The sequence below is a fragment of the Strix aluco genome, chromosome 3, assembly GCF_031877795.1.
Source record: "Strix aluco isolate bStrAlu1 chromosome 3, bStrAlu1.hap1, whole genome shotgun sequence".
Lineage (NCBI taxonomy): Eukaryota > Metazoa > Chordata > Aves > Strigiformes > Strigidae > Strix > Strix aluco.
The window spans coordinates 132,643,794-132,662,826 of NC_133933.1; the positions used below are offsets into that span (position 1 = coordinate 132,643,794).

The 19,033-nt window shown below is 45.3% G+C and overlaps 1 protein-coding gene across 14 annotated transcripts in view; it reads left to right on the top strand.

Annotated features, from left to right (window-relative positions):
• The window catches only part of DTNB (dystrobrevin beta), a 218,174-nt gene that overhangs the window by 95,049 nt on the left and 104,092 nt on the right, over positions 1-19,033 (top strand). For all 14 annotated transcript variants that reach the window (XR_012622718.1, XR_012622719.1, XM_074820417.1 and 11 more), the window contains one exon: positions 10,632-10,709. Coding sequence is in view for 12 of the 14 variants with exons in the window: in XM_074820417.1 (XP_074676518.1) it covers positions 10,632-10,709 (78 nt within the window). In the remaining 2 variants the exon portion in view is untranslated. The remainder of the gene's footprint in view (positions 1-10,631; positions 10,710-19,033) is intronic.

The window sequence follows — 19,033 nt, forward strand, 5'->3', positions numbered from 1 at the left end:
AGGAACCTGACTGGGCAACCTGCTCTGGCTGATGCAGCTTGGGCAGGGAGATTGGACTGGGCAATCTCAAGAGGTCCCTTCCAACCCCAGCGATTCTGCCAGCTGAAACACCCAACTGTGGGAACCAGGTTCCCAATGCTGGAGGCAGGGTGACAGAGCAGTGCCAGAAACCGTTGGTTCAGGGAATCAGAGTCATGGAGTGGTTTGGGTGGGAAGGGACCTTACAGCCCATCCAGTCCCACCCCCTGCCCTGGGCAGGGCCACCTTCCACTAGCCCAGGTTGCCCAAAGCCCCGTCCAGCCTGGCCTTGAACCCTGCCAGGGAGGGGGCAGCCACAGCTTCTCTGGGCAACCTGTGCCAGGGCCTCACCACCCTCACAGGGAAGAATTTCTTAGATCTAACCTAGATCTCCCCTCTTTCAGTTTAAAACCGTTCCCCCTCGTCCTATCCCCCCCCCCATCAAGAGTCCCTCCCCCCTTTCCTGTAGCCCCTTTCAGTCCTGGGAGGCCGCTCTAAGGTCTCCCCGGAGCCTTCTCTTCTCCAGCTGAACCCCCCCAACTCTCTCAGCCTGTCCTGAGGATAACTGACAGTCGGTTAACTTGCGATTGGCAGTTCCCTGTCTGCTACCACTGATGCGAGGGGTTTGCCTGGATCATTGCCGCTGATCAAACACCATCCTCTGGCAGATTTCTGATTAAATGCTCTGTGGCTTTGATATCTGAGGGAAAGCCGAAGATGCAAAGTCAAAGGAATAAGCCCTCGATCGAGTCATAACGCTGCGTATCCTGTTAATTGGAATGTGCCTGGGACCATTCTCTGCCAGTGAAGCCAGCTGGCTCTGAACCGTCACATCCATGCTATTAATCTTTCTTACCTTCCAAAAGTCTGGCCACATCTGAACTGCTTTCTGGGAGTCGTTCCTGGCTCCAGCTAACTCCCAGACTACTCCCAGGAATTGTTTGCATGAGGGTTATTTGACTCAGGCCCAAACTGCAGTAGAGTCTGCTAACAATTTAAACGTGCGGATGATCCCGTTCCAGGACATTGGAAGACTCCCTGGCACTGTTTCATTTACTAATGCAAGTGGGGCCAAACTGGCCCTGGATCAGTCCATCAAGCTACGTTCTTGAAGATCTGTGGGACGCGAACTGTAGGAACCGTTCAAAAATGAGACATGCTGGAGTGGGATCTAAACCTTTAACTCGGTAACCGGTATCTCCTATTTTTATTATTATTTTTTGAGAACTTGCAATGCAAGGGGGGAAGATTTCAATTGTGTTATCAATACAGAGCACTTTGCAGATAGTAAAATGGCATTATCCTCTTTCACTGAGGGAGGACACGAACCATTTCCTTGCTCCCCTGAACCTTTTCCCCCCACTCCACCCTTCCTTTTGGTCAGTTAGATCCAATGATCACTTTGCCAGGGTGAGTAGACTCATATCGTTGCTCGCACTAGACCTCGATGGCTGGGATACGCTTTCTTGTGGTGGTTGTCTTGTGCCTTTTTGTCCTATCGCAGTGTCAGGCGTCCTGCCAGGCAGGGGAGAGACTGTTCTTGGAGCAACCCAGCGTCCTTGTACTGCACTGAACATATACCAAGTCTTGTCTTATTTGTGACAGATGGGGAGATTCTGAACAGGAGAAGTGAGATTCTCAGACAAAGTGCAAGTGTTTGTCTCTACATCTCTCTTCCTTTGCCACTGCTTGGTAGGGTCTTCAGTCAACCAGCAAAACAAAGAATCAATCATCTCCTCTATACACTACCCTGGAAGAATATGTCCTCCTTTGGCTGCTGGAGTAAAATTGGCTGGGAAGGAAGCTTAAAAACAGAACAGTAGCAATAGATCCTGTACCTCGTCATCTTAAAGATAAACAAGACCTTCTAGAATAACAGGAAGCTCAGGCAACCCACTAATCATCTTTGGTGTGAATAATGTCCATGTTGTCCCAGTAAAATAAATGACGTATCATCCCAGCATCGAGCGTAATAATGCCCTTACTGGTGTTGGTGAACCTACCGGTCTCTGCAGAACAACAGCCTGAATGAATGAAGTGTGCACATGTGCCTTCTGGCAAACAAACCAGCAAGTTTCTGAGTATCAGAAACACATTATCTGTTTGGTTAAACATGCTAGTTATCATCTGTTAAAAGGTTATAGTTTCTCCTAAATCAGTGTTATGCCGGCATCAGCTGAGATGAAGTCACCACACTGACGTGCCACAAGGTAGCAGCAATACGATAGCCAGGTCCTGGTGCTCATATCAACCTGCTTTAGGGTTGATAACTACTCACAGAATCATCGAGGTTGGAAAAGCCCTTGAAGCTCCTCCAGTCCAACCATTAACCTCACACTGACCGTTCTCAACTCCACCAGATCCCTCAGCACTGTGGGATCGTCCTTATTTGCATCCAGATAACGAAGGGGCAAGATAATCTGTACAGCTCTGTAAAACAATCTTCTTGTGAAGGTACCAGAATCACTGTTGCCTCTTCCAGGTTGGTGTCCCAGTGGGGTTCTTCCACATTAGACTGTCCTTTCTCATTGGCCTGGTCTAGAACTGCTGGTCCTCATGCACAACCCCAAAGCAACTGGAGCTGTAATACATGTCTCCACCCTGTGCCCTCCCCTGCAGGAGCCACCCCTGCCTGCCAGTGACCTGAAATTGCTGCTGAAATGCTCTTCGTCACATCGCTGAGTCTTTTCTCAGCCCCTCTGCAAGAGCAGGAACATCGTTAAGTCAGACTCAGCAGTGCTGGATCATCCGCGGGCTGGCGTTGTGTCAGGCAGGTACAAGCAAGGAGCGCTGGCCCTGAAGTTCCTCAGCCAAGTGCGCTGGCAAGCGTGGAGCTGGAGGGCACCCCGGGAGAAAGAAGCGGGTTTTGCCCCGGCACAGGCCCTAGCGTGGCTTCAGCTGGTGACACTGTGACAACAGGGACATCTGTTCCCATCAGTGTTAGCGCTAAGCTTGCAAAACGAGTGAGACAGGGGCAGGAGAATGATCCATGTCTGTGTCTGCGGGCTGAGCATTCAGGTGATATTCTTGGGAAAAATAATAATTTCACGTACACAGCATCCTGGAGGTAGCGTCCCACAGCATGCTCGTACCCACAGTGTTTAGGCTGCTGTGGGAGAGGGAGGTTGTGATGGTAGCAGGAGATAGTCCAGGGTTATTGGGGTCTGGCCTAAGCTCTTGTTGGTGTGATGACCTGGCGTAGCGTCCTCAGCGTCATGCTCCCGGATGTGGGCGCAGTCGTTGGCTCATGAGGGTTTGGGAGCTGGTATGTGCTTCTACCCAAAACCCAACGGCCCTCCTCAAGCAGATGCCAGTTCAGGCGACGGACAGATGCTGGAGTGGGTGAGTCGGCGGAGGAAGGGAAAGCATCACGGTTTGAGTCAAGGTTTCTGTGAGAGGTGTCGTGTATTTGCACGTGTACGTATTGAGCAAAATGCAGGGTTGCAACCTTAAGTTTAATCAAAACCTTGTGTATGGAGTTACCTACCTGTGGTTAGGTAACAGGTAGCCTTGCTTCCCGAATAGCGGCAAGGGAGAGGAAGTATCTTTTATTAAATCAGCTGTCGTAACAGGAAAGAAAGAATATGTTTGGGGGGCACAACCTTGCTTCTGCCACTTCAAGCCATCCCAGCATTTGTCTTTCTGGGAGAACTGGGTGGCACTGCTGACAGGCACTTACTGTAGGTAACTTCAGTCGTGACTGTTCTTTGGAGGAACCTTCTTGGTCTCTCCTGAGACCCAGAGCTAAGAGCAGGTAACGTTAGTGTGCTGTTATCAAAATGTATTGACATAGTTCACAGAATCCCAGAATCATCTCGGTTGGAAAAGCCCTTGAAGCTCCTCCAGTCCAACCATGAACCTCACCCTGACCGTTCCCAACTCCACCAGATCCCTCAGCGCTGGGTCAACCCGACTCTTCAACCCCTCCAGGGATGGGGACTCCCCCCCTGCCCTGGGCAGCCCATTCCAACGCCCAACAACCCCTTCTGCAAAGAAATCCTTCCTAAGAGCCAGTCTGACCCTGCCCTGGCGCAGCTTGAGGCCATTCCCTCTTGTCCTGGCGCTGGTTCCTTGGCTCAAGAGACTCATCCCCCCTCTCTGCACCCTCCTTTCAGGGAGTTGGAGAGGGCCATGAGGTCTCCCCTCAGCCTCCTCTTCTCCAGACTAAACCCCCCCAGTTCCCTCAGCCGCTCCCCATCAGACCTGTGCTCCAGACCCTGCACCAGCTCCGTTGCCCTTCTCTGGACACGCTCGAGTCATTCAAGGGCCTTTTTGGAGTGAGGGGCCCAAAACTGAACCCAGGAATCGAGGGGCGGCCTCCCCAGTGCCGAGCCCAGGGGTCAGATCCCTTCCCTGTCCCTGCTGGCCACGCTAGTGCTGATACAATGATGATAGTCCTTCCAGGAATACGATGTGAGAAAAACAGGTCAAGCCTCTGTTGCTTTGACTCCTTCCTGGTACGTTATAATAGAAAGAGATTTGTGTTTACATGGTGGTTCATGGGAGTCTCCCACCAAACTTCCAGACAGCTGTTAATGAAAATGCTACACAGGAGAAAGCAAGAATTACGTTAAATCAGATTCCTAATCGATGTCTTTCTCACCTGGAGGGAAGTGCTAAGCAAAAAAGTGTTAATAGTGTGTGTGTTGTTGGGAACAAACAGTTCTAATGACTTTTAATGACTTGTACTTCCTGAACTGCTATACGAGAAATTAAATAAAGTTCCCAGAGAAAGGATCAATCTCACCTCACTGCTTTTTCCAGTTGACACCTTATGTGAGAAGAGTGAAGGGACTATCGTGCCAGCTGGGGTGGTTTTATTTTGACAGTTTTATGCAACTATGTTTCATCAGCCACTATCTATTGTTTATGGTGGGGTTTTCCAGTGAACAAACTGAACTAGGGTTCCCCATGGATTTGGGTGCCATTCTTTTGTTACAATCCCTCTGTTTAACTTCAGGCAAATCTCTCGTATGATGTCAAGGTCTTGCTGCAGTGTCTGCTGCCTGTGATGCCAGCCTGCTGGGCACCTAGAAATGCTTTGTGTTAACCTTTACCTACAAAACTCTCTGTTTTCCTTTAAATCTCTCCTTAAAATTCCATCAGCATGCCTGTAAAATAATAATAATCATAGTAATAGTAGTAATACCAATAATAATAATAATCAGAGACTGTGGTCAACCACTCTGCAGTGTAGTGCGATGCGATGTCAGTATGATTTTTCAGTTTCATATATCTAATATATATAATATATCCTTGGTTTGTGGCTACCTTCATGTGTTGGTCCAGTCTTAGCTGTAATTCTTTGTAATTCTCTTTGCACAAAGAAACACAGCCTGGACTGTCAGTGGGGTTCCTAAGCAGTGTCAAAAAGACTAATAATATCTGTTCTAAAATCTTACTAGTTTAGAAATTCTCAGGTTATAAGGCAAAGCACAGTCTTAATGTTAGCTAATATATAGCTGCTCAGTTTGTAGCTATGTAAATACAATAGCTACAGTTGTAGAAAAAATAATAAAAAAGACTGATGGATATCAAGCAATTATCCCCATTAATTTCATCCCTAATTAAAAAATAGCTTAATTCCAGGCATTATTGTATGATCATTAAACAGATACTGACAGCTATTACAGTGCTAATCAGTGCACCTGAAAAATACTGTCTTTTTTCTGTTATCTGTGATATACACACTGGTTCTCACACAGAGAGCATTGAATAAAGGTAGGAAATGTTCTGGGTTACACTTTTGGCATGAAACACTTTTCACTTCTCCTTGAAGTCCTCACCTGGCTCAGGACCCTTCAGATCCTCCTTGACTGCCTTTCCTGATGGCCAGTGAAATTTTTCAGCTTTTGGAATTTCTGTTGTCAGCCTTCGACTTCAGACTCATCGATCCCAGATCTGACTGACAGAGCATTCTTTTTTTTTTTTTTTTTTTTTTTTCTTTTGTTTTTTCTTAATTGGCTGCTGTGACAGCCCTTAACCCTCAAGTATAGATTGCTTTTCCTGAGCTTTGCATTTTCTGAGTCTCGGTACCCTGATGGAAGCCAATAAATAATGTTGCTTTGCTGCACGTCAGCAGTCTTGGATAGGAGAACAGTTTAGAGGGGAAGGCAGTTTGGTAAAATTTGTTTACTGTTGCTTTTTTGCAAAGGTCCCTTTACAGGGTGATTGTCCAGCACAGCAGAAAGTCTCAAGATTTAGTTAATGATTTTATTTATTGAGGTTTTACACTTCTGAGGTCTCAGAATTGTCCTGGTTTTGTTCTGGACCTTTGTCAACCAAGTCTGAAAGAAGACAAGCAAGTAATTAGACCTAGGCTTAATTGTGCTTTTCTTCAGAAGGCGTAATGATTGATTTTCCTACTTAGGAAAACTGTTGACACAAACCAGCAGTGACTATTTCTTATTTCTTATTTTTAGACAAGATTACTCTCATAGTTAGACAGGACTACTGAGAATAGATGTGAGTTACATCTGAATCTCACAGGTTTCACTACAGGTAGGAGACAGTAAAGAGTAAATACTAGCAATAGAGAAAAGTCAAGATCTTTGTTGATTTTATTAGAATTATGGCAATTACCCATAAAAGCTTGTTGACATGTTTAGGAAGATGATGGGGAATTCTAAGAACAGAATTTAATCCATCCTGGGTTAGACTAAAAAGCTGCTTAGTCCAATGTCTTGTTTCCAGTGGTAGCTGGAAGTGGACACTTAGAGAAGGAGTTGGTCGTGACAGAAGAGACACAGGTAATAGTCATACATAAATATGTTTTGAAAAAATAAAGGAAGATAAGCAAGTGCTAGGGCTGGAAAGCTCAAACTCATGACGCCTTCTATAAAGACTGTTTAAGGTATTTTAGCTTCAGAATTAACTTTATGACATTTATGTAAAAAAAAAAGCCACATGGGTGAGTAAATTGTTTAAAATGACTCCTAAGTGGTGGCATAGCTGCGTTGTTCTATCAAGTCTGTGTTCCTTCCTTCCCAAATTTGTGCTGAATGCAGAGGACTCTCATGACCCCCACAATTCTCTACTATTTATTTTGTGTTCGGACGATAACATCTGCCACTGCAACACGACGCTTCGGTACCTGATGAGGATCTGAATAAATTAAACCCAGGGAGACCGCGATAACAGAAGTACCCAAAGCTCTGAGTTGTCTTCTGCGTATCCCCAGCCAGAGGAGCACCCCCATCGTTAGGTGCTTCTCCCCAGAACAATTGTCAGGACGAGTCCTTGCCCTGGCCTTGAGCCTACAATGCTGTTACTTCCTCAATTATTTCTAGGTCGTTAGATAGAGAGGGGTGGTCATGACTGAACGCGTTAGCACCTACTTCAGTGCTCACCAGCAATGTACTAAGTAAAATGAGTGGTTTAGTTTTGCAAAGGACGCTGTCGTGTTCTTCAAGCCACTAGAAGTTTATGGAATATACACCTTGGACCTCACGTGGGAGTGGGAATAAGGATTGCCGATGTCTTGATTTATGCTCTCTGGCATAGGCTGATCTCTGACCTCCCAGCTGCTTGGCTAATGTCACTTTTTGTAAGCATCGTGAAAAAAGAGAATTTAAATAGTTTGATTTCTCAGCTACGGCTGCCACGTGTGTCCCAGCTCCCAGGTATCTGAAAGATTTCTCTTATTTCACCACTTACTTTTAGGTGCTTTTCTTCCCAAGAGCACGCTAGCCTGATTGAAAACACCTTAAATGCCAGATAAGCTAAACCTGAAAAATTTAACCTAACAAAATACAAGAGGTTTTGAAAAGAAGTTGTAAGTTGTAAGCTGTTCTTGACATAGTCGAAATCCCGTAGTTGTTTTAATCTCAGCTACACTGTGGGTGGGAGAGGAGTTATTGCTGAGTGCATATTCTGAGTTTCTCTGCCAGCGATGGTTTGGGGATTTCTCCTGTCTCAGGTGTCTGGATAGTTACGTTTTCTGGTGAGATTATTGAGGCAGAAAAATCTCCTCAGTAGCTGATTCAAAAATATTTGTCTTTTCTTTCTGTTGTGTTGATAGGCTGTAGCAGATGCCAGCTATCATGAGCATCTCAGAAGGGGAATCTCCTTTTAAACTAGAAGTTTTGGTAAAATAAGGCTGACCTGCCCTGGAAGTCCCAGGCTCAGAAAAGCAACTTTATTACTCCAGGGGTATTGTGTACGTGGTTACCGCATCCTCCTGCTTTCACAAACAGAACGATTTTTCTGTCACCGTTGCCATCTTGACAGAGTTACAGTTTTTTGAAAAGATATTACCTGAAAATGTATAAATGGCCTCAGGAAATTCTCTGGACTGGGAAAGGCTTTATTGTACATAATAAAGAAGATGGAATTGTGCTATTAGAAATCTTTTACCCAGATGTTTGTATTTAATTTTTTTCTTTGCCTTCATCACTGTTAGCAAGGATTTAGCTGGAAAACCGAGGACACTGGTATTTACAGAACTGGAATGAACTTGTGGAAATGTCTCATAACGACACTAAAACCAGGCTGCAAATGGTGACTTACATCCACTTTCTTACTAGAAGAGTCGTATAAAGGCAATATTGCAATAAAATAAAGAATTACCCTTCCCTCAGAATCGTAGACCCACATAGGTGAGCTTCTGTGGGGTGATGGAAAACGTGCCCTCGCGTACAGTTTGTTGCTTAAAAGGAATCGCCTCTGCGAGCAGCTTTATCCCCTCCACGGAAACACAAGAGCGTGCGATTAAATTCACTTTACCCTAAAATGATTAGGAATACTGGGGTGGTGTTTGTTGTGTCTGAGAGCACAGCTTAAGGAAACCGTTTGTCCCTCGCAAAGGAGAAAACCCAGCTAATGCACACAGAAACTGCGAGACAAGGGTTTGTGGCTGAAAAATACAGTTTTGGTTGCAAAAGCAGCTTTTTGTAGCTGTTTCTCTCACAGCTGCATGTATAATTTTACGGGGTGGCAGGAGAATGCAAAGCTGGTAAGTGAATCTTTAGGGACAAAGGAGAGTTTTGCGGTGTAGATGTGGACAGAGCATTCCTCGCCTTCGGTCAAGAAGAAGTAAGTAGGGAGATAAAGGGGCAGAGGGAAAGGGCTGTTAATTAACTGCTCCTTACCACGGGCTGTATTTGTGTGTTCACCAGCAAAATTAATGGCTTCCAGACGCACCGTGCTGTGGCACGTCTGTCGGCTTCCCAGCGCATCATAATCCTATTTCTGCTTTTTTGTCCAGTAAGAAGTTCCTTTTCCAAAGGAGCACATTCAGTAAATATCTTATGACCAAATCATTTTTGGTATAATGTTATATTTAGAGCAACATTAACATTAAAACATGCAGCATAATTATTTCTGGGCAAATCCGTCCTGAGCGAGGACTGAGAACTGAAGTGCTTTTGCACTCGCATCCTTCGTGGAGGAGGAATGCGGTAAGATGTACAGGGAATAGATTTTTTTTGTGATTTGATATGTTTGACATCCAGGTGATTTTTTTTTTTAATGGTTGTTTGATTCTCTGGATTACTGGGCTCTGGAAATTGTTGGCTGAAACAAGGTGAAGAGTTGTAAGGCGATGCCCAGTGGTGGCACACGGGCCAGAGGAGCAGGGCGAGGGCAGGGGAACGTCAGGGAAGGGCAAAGCTGCGAACGCCGTGGGGTCAAACACCTCCTGCTCCGTTGTACCGGGGAAAACTGAAGTTTGCAGGAATTAATTTCGGTATTACCTGCGGTAAATCTTACTGAAAGAGAATGCTGAGATGACGGCAAATACAAACCTGTGAAGGTTTTATTCCGTGTTCCAAGGAAGCGTGCAGGGGAGCGTGGCGCTGCCCTCCGCTATGAGCCGCACGAGTCCTGCGCTGTCTGATGTGCAAATGGAGCTTTTATCTGTGCACAGGCAGCCCTGCACATCTCTGCAAGTCTCGTTTTAAAGGATGATGGATGTATTTGGATATCACTGGAGGGTAAACGCAGGCAAATATTGATTCTGTGATAGCAGCTGCTGTAGTTCTTCTCTCCCAGGGGCTTGAATTCTCCGGCAGAGCTGTCTGGGGACGTCCCGTGTCCGCCCCTCGTGTCCTCCCACTCCTTGCACAGCCACGAGCACCAAAGCCTGGGTGGCCACGGCAGGGAGGCACTGGGAAACTTTCAGGGTTTAAAAATGCAAATAATGGAGCATCAGTCCATAGTTGTATTTTATAGGGCAGTAAGGAACACAGGGCTATATCAATTTGGTTTTCCCAGCTAACTTTAACTTACTAAACTAAAACCCAAACAGATGGAGTATGTGGTTGTTGTATAAATGCTTGTTATAATAAATCTTTGCTTAATTTCTTTAAACATTTCAAATAATTGCCCTAATTAGACTGGTTCCTACATTTGCTTGAACTACTAGACAATGCCAGAGGTCAGTTATGTGATCACAAATGTTATTTTTACCTTCAATTTAGTGTAACACATGAATTGTGAAAAGTAATTAGACAAGAGTAGATGAAGCTCTTCAAGTATCTGTGCAAAAAAATTTCTGGTGCTGCTCTTTGACCTGATGTTGTGACTGAGCACAGTGATGTCCTTTTCCCTGGGGTTGGTTTTGTTTCCTTTTTGTTTTTTTAAATCACTAACTGGAATAAATATTTCTATTTCAGTCCTCCTCGGCCTCTGACTAACATGAATGACACCATGGTGACCCACATGTCCTCTGGAGCACCTACACCAACCAAAAGGTAAGCACGCCTTGCAATATTGGTGTTTATTACTGCGAGAGGTAAAAAAATACAGAGCGTGGATTTTGTATCACTAGGACTCTTCTGATGTATTTCAGACAACATTGCCACTTCAGAGGGCGTATGCAGCGTTCATAATATTGTTTGCAGGGCTTCATGTTGTTCTCTCTGAAGAGTGATTTTCTTTTATTGGAATAGATGTTATTACATGAGTGCGACTGAAGAAATATCTAAAGAGCGCTAAAGAGATTTTTGTTTTTCTTTTTAAATAGAGCATTACTGCATTACTATCCAAGCTGTTCTGAGAAAGGCTGGTCGTCTTGTATCATAGGCTCTTACAAAGGAGAGTTGCTGTGCTGCTGGAGACATGGCACATAACAAGTACCCTGCGTTGCCATTGCTCACGCCTGTCCTCCACGCCAAAGACAGTGGTCAAAGTTCTCTGGAGTTGCCCATGTCCACTAGAGACCTTTAGGTTTGAGTTGAATTTGGGTTTACATTTACTTAGTGTTATATATCTGGAAGAAAAGGATCTGGGGGTTCTCATTGACAAGCAGCTGAACAGGAGCCAGCAGTGTGCCCAGGTGGCCAAGAAAGCCAACGGCATCCTGGCTTGTGTTAGAAATAGTGTGACCAGCAGAAGCAGGGAGGTGATAGTCCCCCTGTGCTCTGCACTGGTGAGGCCACACCTGGAGTGTTGTGTCCAGTTTTGGGCACCTCAATCCGAGAGAGATCTCGAGGGGCTGGAGCGAGTGCAGAGGAGGGCAACGAGGCTGGGGAAGGGCCTGGAGAATAAATCCTGTGAGGAGCGATGGAAGGAGCTGGGACTGTTCAGTGTGAGGAGGAGAAGGCTGAGGGGAGACCTCATCACTCTCTACAGCTCCCTGAAAGGACATTGTAGAGAGGTTGGTGCTGGTCTCTTCTCCCAGGGAATTAGTGACAGAACAAGAGGGAACGGCTTTAAACTGCAACAGGGGAGGTTCAGACTGGACATGAGGAGAAAATGTTTCCCAGCAAGAGTGGTCAGAGAGTGGAATAGGCTGCCCAGGGAGGGGGTGGAGTCCCCATCCCTGGGTGTGTTTAAGGGCCGTTTGGATGAGCTGTTGGGGGATGTGGTGTAGGGGAGAACTTTGTAGAGTCGGGCTGAGGGTTGGACTCGATGATCCCAAGGGGCTTTTCCAACCTGAATGATTCTGTGATTCTGTGATATGTAAATTATTGTATGGATGTATGTATGTAAACATGCAAAAAACTAGCTGAATCATGTATTTGTGCTTTTCTTTCTTGTGAAGATATGTTAGGGTGCATAGCAAGGTGGTTTGCTGGAGACTTCACTTGTCCAAACCTGTGAAGGAATAAACGTTCCCTGCAGGGAATGAGAAACTGAACTGTCACTATTTTAGTGACGAGGTGGTACTCAAGGGCCAAGCCAGATCCCTCAGCTTCAGCAGCAGCCCTTCAGACAGAACTAAGCAAAGATCCACGTACTTTCCTTCTACTTTTCTTGACAAAATAAGTCAGTTATGTGTGCAGGTTTGAACGGGCTATGTTAAAAGTATTTCAAGATCTCTCTGTAAATCATCCCATGTAGTGTCCACAAACGCTACACAACGTGCAGTACACTGTGTGACTTCAGATATGGGATGTGCTGGAGTCCCCATCACTGAAGGGTTTCGAGTTGCAGTTGGGCAAGGTGTTAGATAATCTTATCTAGGGTCCCTTTCCCGTGAAAGGTTGGACCAGATGATCTTGTGAGGTCGCTTCCAACCCGGGCTGTTCTACAATTCTATGAAATACACCTTTTGCTGAATTAGAAGTGAAGAGACTGAGAGAGCAGATGACTCCCAAAGCCAGTGCTTTACAGAGGATTCATGAAGGCAGTCCTTAAGCAACATGACCCGTAACATCTTCTCACTTATTGGGTTGCAAGCAACCTTGTGGGCAAGGTCTTTTCATTGTCTCTGCTTTTAACCTCTGTTTGGGGTCCAAGTTTGTTCACTGTAGTGCAGACAACAGTCGTCTTCAAATCTCTGTCAGAGCAGATCCTGCTTTAGGCATGTTTGTCCTCTGTGTGCAGCTTGAAACCTCCTGAGTAGCAACGTCTGCCAGGTTCTCCTGCAGCCTCTTCATCCTCTTGCGTAAAAGGTCTTACAGAATGGGATGGTACAACCCTCTGTCGGTTGTGACTCCGGAGCAACTGTTAATGTGGGTAGTGATCACCTAGTTCCTTAGTTTCTACTTCTTTGTTTAACCCCCTTTACCCATTTTCTTCATCCAAACTGGTTAATTCACATTTAAAAAATCTCTTAATTCTACACTCATCAGGACCGTCTCACGTGTCTGGTAGGGAGCACTTCCTGATGCCATCCTGTCATGTGGGTAATATTTTTAATTATTTTCATAATTACCATCCTGGCTCACCAGCGTTTCACCTCTTTCCAGTATGTGATGAGTTTCTGTGCTGGTCAGTGGGCGTGATAGGTGCCTTTTTGTCTCATGGGCTGACATAGTCCCAGGAACCATTCATTCCTCTGCGCCTTTCCATTCAGAGATTTCTTTCTTTCTCAGATTGTGTCTACTGTGTTATCTAGAAAAATCATGGCTGATCTGGAAGATGAGAACAGTGAAACTTGAGTCAGGATTATCCACAGCAAGTACCTTGTGTTTCTTGCCTTGCCAAATACCAGGAGACAGACTCATGCAAAAATAAGCTTGGCACTGAACATTCTGGAGGACGGTCTCCGACGGAGGAGGTGAAGCAATCCTCCCCAGATACACTTTTCAGTTGCCCATTTAGTTCAAGCACACAGGAACAAATTCTTTATTACTAAAAGAGCAAAGGAAAGATACCAGTATTGGCTTTATTGCCAAGCACCAGTATTGATCCTAAAGTACTTTTTACCTAAGGACATTTTTTTTTCATGTCAACATCTAGAAACTCATTCAGGATACATCTTTCACATTATCTGCCAGCTGTGCTTTTGTTCCTTTGTGGGCAGGGTCTAGCCTACATATTCCCTTCATCTGAGAAGGGGGATGCCACAGCAAATGCTAGGAAAATACCAAATCAAGCACTAATCCAAAATAAAGAGGAGGGCTGGCTATTACCACCTGAGCCTTCTACTCGTTTTCTTGGCCACACAGACCTTATGCTACACTGCTGAGATAAAGAATAGTGGAACAGCATTTTTATACGCGATAATGAAGGGAAACAAAATCAACAGCTTAGGGTAAGTAGGTATTAGCAGGGAAAGTAGTGTTGAAGGTAAACACTAATTAGATTATGATGAAAGCTCTACATTGACAGCGGTTTAAGGGTACAAGAATTCATGCTGATACTGTCTCCTGTCACCCGTGATGACACGTAGCAGATGCTTAGGTAAGATTATAAGCAGTAAGTCATCAAGTCAAGTCAGGAAGCCAAATTTTTCTCTTGGTTTTTGCACTGGCTCCCATCTTGCAGCACTCCATTCATCAGTTTACTTCCTGATTTGCAGAATATCTAGAGGCCACTGGTTCATAAATCCAGCATCCACAAGTGAGTTCTACAATTCAATTATGACCCGTTTAAGAAAACTCTTCTGTTTTTATTGTAACATTCACCTGTTCACCTTCTTCATGCTATTGAAGGCTGTTCATACCCCACCCACTTCTAGCCTAAGAGTCCTTGTCTGCTTAATTGTTCCTTGCACAGAAGGTAATCTGTAACTCAGACCATGCTTGTTGTCCTTATCAGTACTCTTCTCCTTTCAGTGTTTCTTTTTGATGTGGGATGGCCAGAATTGCACCTAATAGTCAAATCTGAGCCCACTTTGATGTTCCAGTTCTATATTCTTCTGCCTGTGTGAGTTGCAGGGATCTGCATACCTCTTGTGAGCAGGAACTGTCCCAAAGGCACACAACTAAAGAAATCTTTCTCTTCTCTGAGCTGGGCAAGGATGTGCATAGATCTGGATTTGATCACAAGAATCCCAGAAATACTGGATATAGAAACTGCAATGATCAAGGGAAACATAAATAGCTTTTCCACAGTGCTACCCAGATTTGTATTTTGACTAATGAGGACGTGATGCAATCAGCAACAGCTTTAGAATCAGCAACACCCTTTGCCTTAGAGCATTTTTGTATTTATAAAGGAGCAAGGACTCTGTTGCTGTCTGTCGTCCAAGACAAGATCAGGTAGACCAAAGATAATTCAGAAATAAAGACATTGAGAATTCAGACCTGTTTGGACACATGACATGTCATCTGCCTCTGCGCACCCCGAAATTGTCAACTACCAGGACTTGCTTAAAAAGTTCCTCTTGAGAATCAGTTATTTGCTAACTCAGGTCTCATACATCTGTAGAAGGGAGCTGAGGGAGAGCATAAAAAAGGACCAGATGGTAACAAAAATGCCAAGATAGGCTACTTCAGCCTTTGGGGACAATCATTGGTCACAGTTACTAATGAACAATGTACCAGTTGATGGCAAGCAGCTTGGATTTTGAAAAACATGCAAGTAACTAAAGATGACTTCCCATTTAAAACCACAGAACTTTTCTGTACTCTGACCCATAAGCCATGCCCTCAGTGATTCAAAGGCTACACTGAGGTAACTCGGGATGAAGACCCCTATAGCACATATACCTTACCTCCCCAGCAAAGGGTAAGAAAAGAAGCTGGAATAAACATGGAATAAACACCAAAGAAACAACCTGATTCCACAGAATGTTCTTTGTGTCATCCTTTATCTACGGTTTGCTCTTCCTGAGAGGCGAGACATTTGCAGAAGTGTGGAATGACACTAGACCAGGCCAGAACCAGTCCTTAGAAAGCCAGCAATCATCTTACTTTCAAGCATCATCTTTAGTCAGGCATCATGAGAGCTCACAGGCAGCACATACATGGTAGATGTCATCATCTGTGATCACCATACCCGTATGAGTACCCACCTCCTGCCAAGGTCCTGGCTCATCCCTCTTCAAGGATCCCACTTCCAGACTGCTGTTAGAAAAGGTTACTTCATCTAGCAGCTTCTGAAAGAGTTCATGGGAGGAGGCTTCTTCTCTCTATCCTTGCTTTTTCCAACTGAGGAATGGGGTATTTATCTTTTCCCGGACCCAGGGGGAACGGACAGGCTGCCTCAGGTTCAGGTAGTAACGTTTGCCTCCATCATTCCAGCTCCTCAGGCTCTTGCAGAACGTTTCCTTCTCCATAACCACGCAACAAGCCCCTGGGGATATACCTGAGGCTCGCAGCGGGACCCAAACACATCTCCCAAAAGGTGTCATTCCGACTCCGCTCGGTGCCTTTGTTCTTTGCATCTGGTTGTAGTGGCTACGTACACCTGCCCGAGTCTAATCAAGGTTGGTTTGTTTTTAATCACACGATAATGAGAAATGTGAGTCTTCATCAGAGCTCCTGTTTGTTCAGCTGAGGTTCTACAAGGAGCGATCAGCGAAAGCCATTCCAGATTGCAGCTGTTTCCGTCTCTGGGAGGCTTCCCTGCTGGCATGACAGGGTTGAACTACCCCGAAAAGTACTTGTAAAGAAGCGTAGATTATCTTAATCAGGCCGTGTCTACACAAACCAAAGAAATGCTGCTTTCCAGGTTTTACTTGATACTGCTAAAACCTTGGCTCAGGTCAAGTATACATATTTCAAAATAATATGGGAACACTGCAAAATTAATGAAAAGAGAGCTGTAGAAGTGTCTAAAAGCTGGGAACGTGGTGCTAAAGGAGCATTAGCTGTTTAGTTTATTAAGGAGGGTAGAGATGTGGTTTGATTGCTAGGCTGCACACATTTATATATGGAAATATATATGGAAATACGTCCAGTGGCAGTGGGTTCTTAGCCTTGCACAGAAGGGCATTTCAAGGTCCATAACTCCTGCGTAAGCTCTGCATGCGGCCAGTCAGACTGGATGGGTGCAGGATCTCTGGATTTAGGGGTAAGCACAAAAGCTAAAATACTTGGCTCTTGCCTCGGCTTGAAAGAAGCTCTGTATTTGTCTCAGCACAGGCCCATCCATATAAGGTGTAATATTTCCGAGTATTTTGAGCATTTCAGTCTGAACCACCGTATTGTTGAAGCATTATTAGTTCATCTATCATCTAGTTTGTCAGGGGCACAGATGCACTTGTCTGTCTCATCTTTGTAGCCTCCATTTCTTTAAACCTGGAAGATGTACAGGTGTCAGCAGTTAATAATAGAGTGAGGTAAGGCAGGAGAAACGGGTTTTTCCCCCTTTGAAAATTTCTTATATTTCTATTTTGTCAGTTCACATATGTCTGATTACAGTGTTTTCCCCAAGATTTATTACAGTTACTGTTGCTCTAGGTTAATCCATGATGTAAAAGATCATCACTGACTAAAATTAAGGGCCTCGTTTCCCTAGCTGGAGGCACTGTCACATCTTGGCAGCATGAAATAAAGATAGCAGGGTGGCTGAGGTTGCTTTGTGTGAGCTGAGTGGGGTTCGGAGCCGCATTTTAATGTGCCGAAGCTGTTCAAACTGGCCACTTTTCAGCAGCGTGGCTTCTTTCTGAAAGCCGAATTTGTCCCTAAAATTGACTGTGTTTTATATACCTGGAATAAATGATGGATGGAAACGTTAGAAGGTACATGTTTGCTTGTGTGTGGATGGAAAATTCATCCTGAAAACAGGAAGGATATGGCTCAACCTGTCTTTGAATGTCCTTAGTGCTGAAAAAAGATGAAATGGCATCAGCAAAGCACAATGGCATTTGCTATAAATATGTTTTATTTCTGTGATAGTGATATTATAGTATGAACAAAAGGTAGGATCCTGCCTAAATCCTTGCCATTCTGAAGAGCATTTTACACTTGTTTATTTCTTCATCAAACTTTCCTCCTTCATGCTAATATATTCCATCTTGCACCAGTGGACTAATCCAAGAGCAAGGTTTTTTGGTTTGCTTTGCTTTCTTTCCCCGAAAGATGGAGCAAATATGGATCAATTTATTTGAAGGCCAAGTTGGAACGAATAGTAAGTGGACACTTGCTCATGATTTTGTTGGAAAAAGAGAACTGCTGCTGCAAGTTTTTAATTGCATCTACATACTATGAGGAAGTTGCTGTTCATGGGGCTGCCTATAGATATAGATGTAGATATAGATATAGATGTAGATATAGATGTAGATGTAGATATAGCAGTCTGGCTAGATATAGCCATCCACAGCTAAACAGAACTTCAGTGGAAGCCCATACTGATTAATGTATACAATTTGAAAAGCCTTTTTTGTGTGCTTCCTAATCATGTTTTTAACAAGGGAAGGAATTTAGTCATAATTGTGAATTGCACTAAATTATTTGTGAAAACTGGCCTCATTGCAGTTTTAATCTGCTGGTCGCAGATGCACACACGGAGGGTGTGGGTCTCTCCAGGAGGCATCCACTTCACCCCCGGGCTTCTCTGCGACCAGAGCTACTGCAGAGCTTGGCTGTGTGCCACAGCTCCTCCATACTGACCTCCACCAAAAAAGTAAAGCCAACATGCGTCCGGAAAATGTGTTACCACTTGTGGAAGAGAGGCTGAAATTAGTAACTCTTGCTGTGGGAGAATGAGAGACTTCTTTAACTTGTGCTTGACAGCTCTGGCCTCGAGAAACCGAGGCATGGATGTGGCTCCTGGAGGCAGAGTAGGCAGCCCTCAGTCCAGGGTCTACCTGGGGAGGAAAGGCTGTGGGCAGCAGGGCGAGGGGGGGATTCTCCCCCTCTGCGCTCTCGGGAGACCCCCCTGCAGTGCTGGGTCCAGCTCTGGGGGCACCAACAGCAGAAGGACACGGACCTGCTCGAGCGGGGCCAGAGGAGGCCACGAAGATGCTCGGGGGGCTGGAGCACCCCCCTGTGAGGACAGGCTGAGAGAGTTGGGGGGGTTCAACTGGAGAAGACAAGGCTCCGGGGAGACCTTAGAGCGGCCTCCCAGGACTGAAAGGGGCTACAGGAAAGGGGGGAGGGACTCTTGATCGGGGGGGGGGAGGGATAGGACGAGGGGGAACGGTTTTAAACTGAAAGAGGGAAGATCTATCTTAGATGTAAGGCAGAAATTGTTCCCTGTGAGGGGGGTGAGGCCCTGGCACAGGTCGCCCAGAGAAGCTGTGGCTGCCCCCTCCCTGGAAGGGTTCAAGGCCAGGTTGGACGGGGCTTTGGGCAACCTGGGCTAGTGGAAGGTGTCCCTGCCTGGGGCAGGGGGTGGGACTGGATGGGCTGTAAGGTCCCTTCCAGCCCAAACCATCCTGTGATTCTGTGGTTGTGATTGTTGTGACAGTTGCATCCAGTCGTTGCACAAGGGCTGCCAAAAGGCAGGAAGGGGCCCA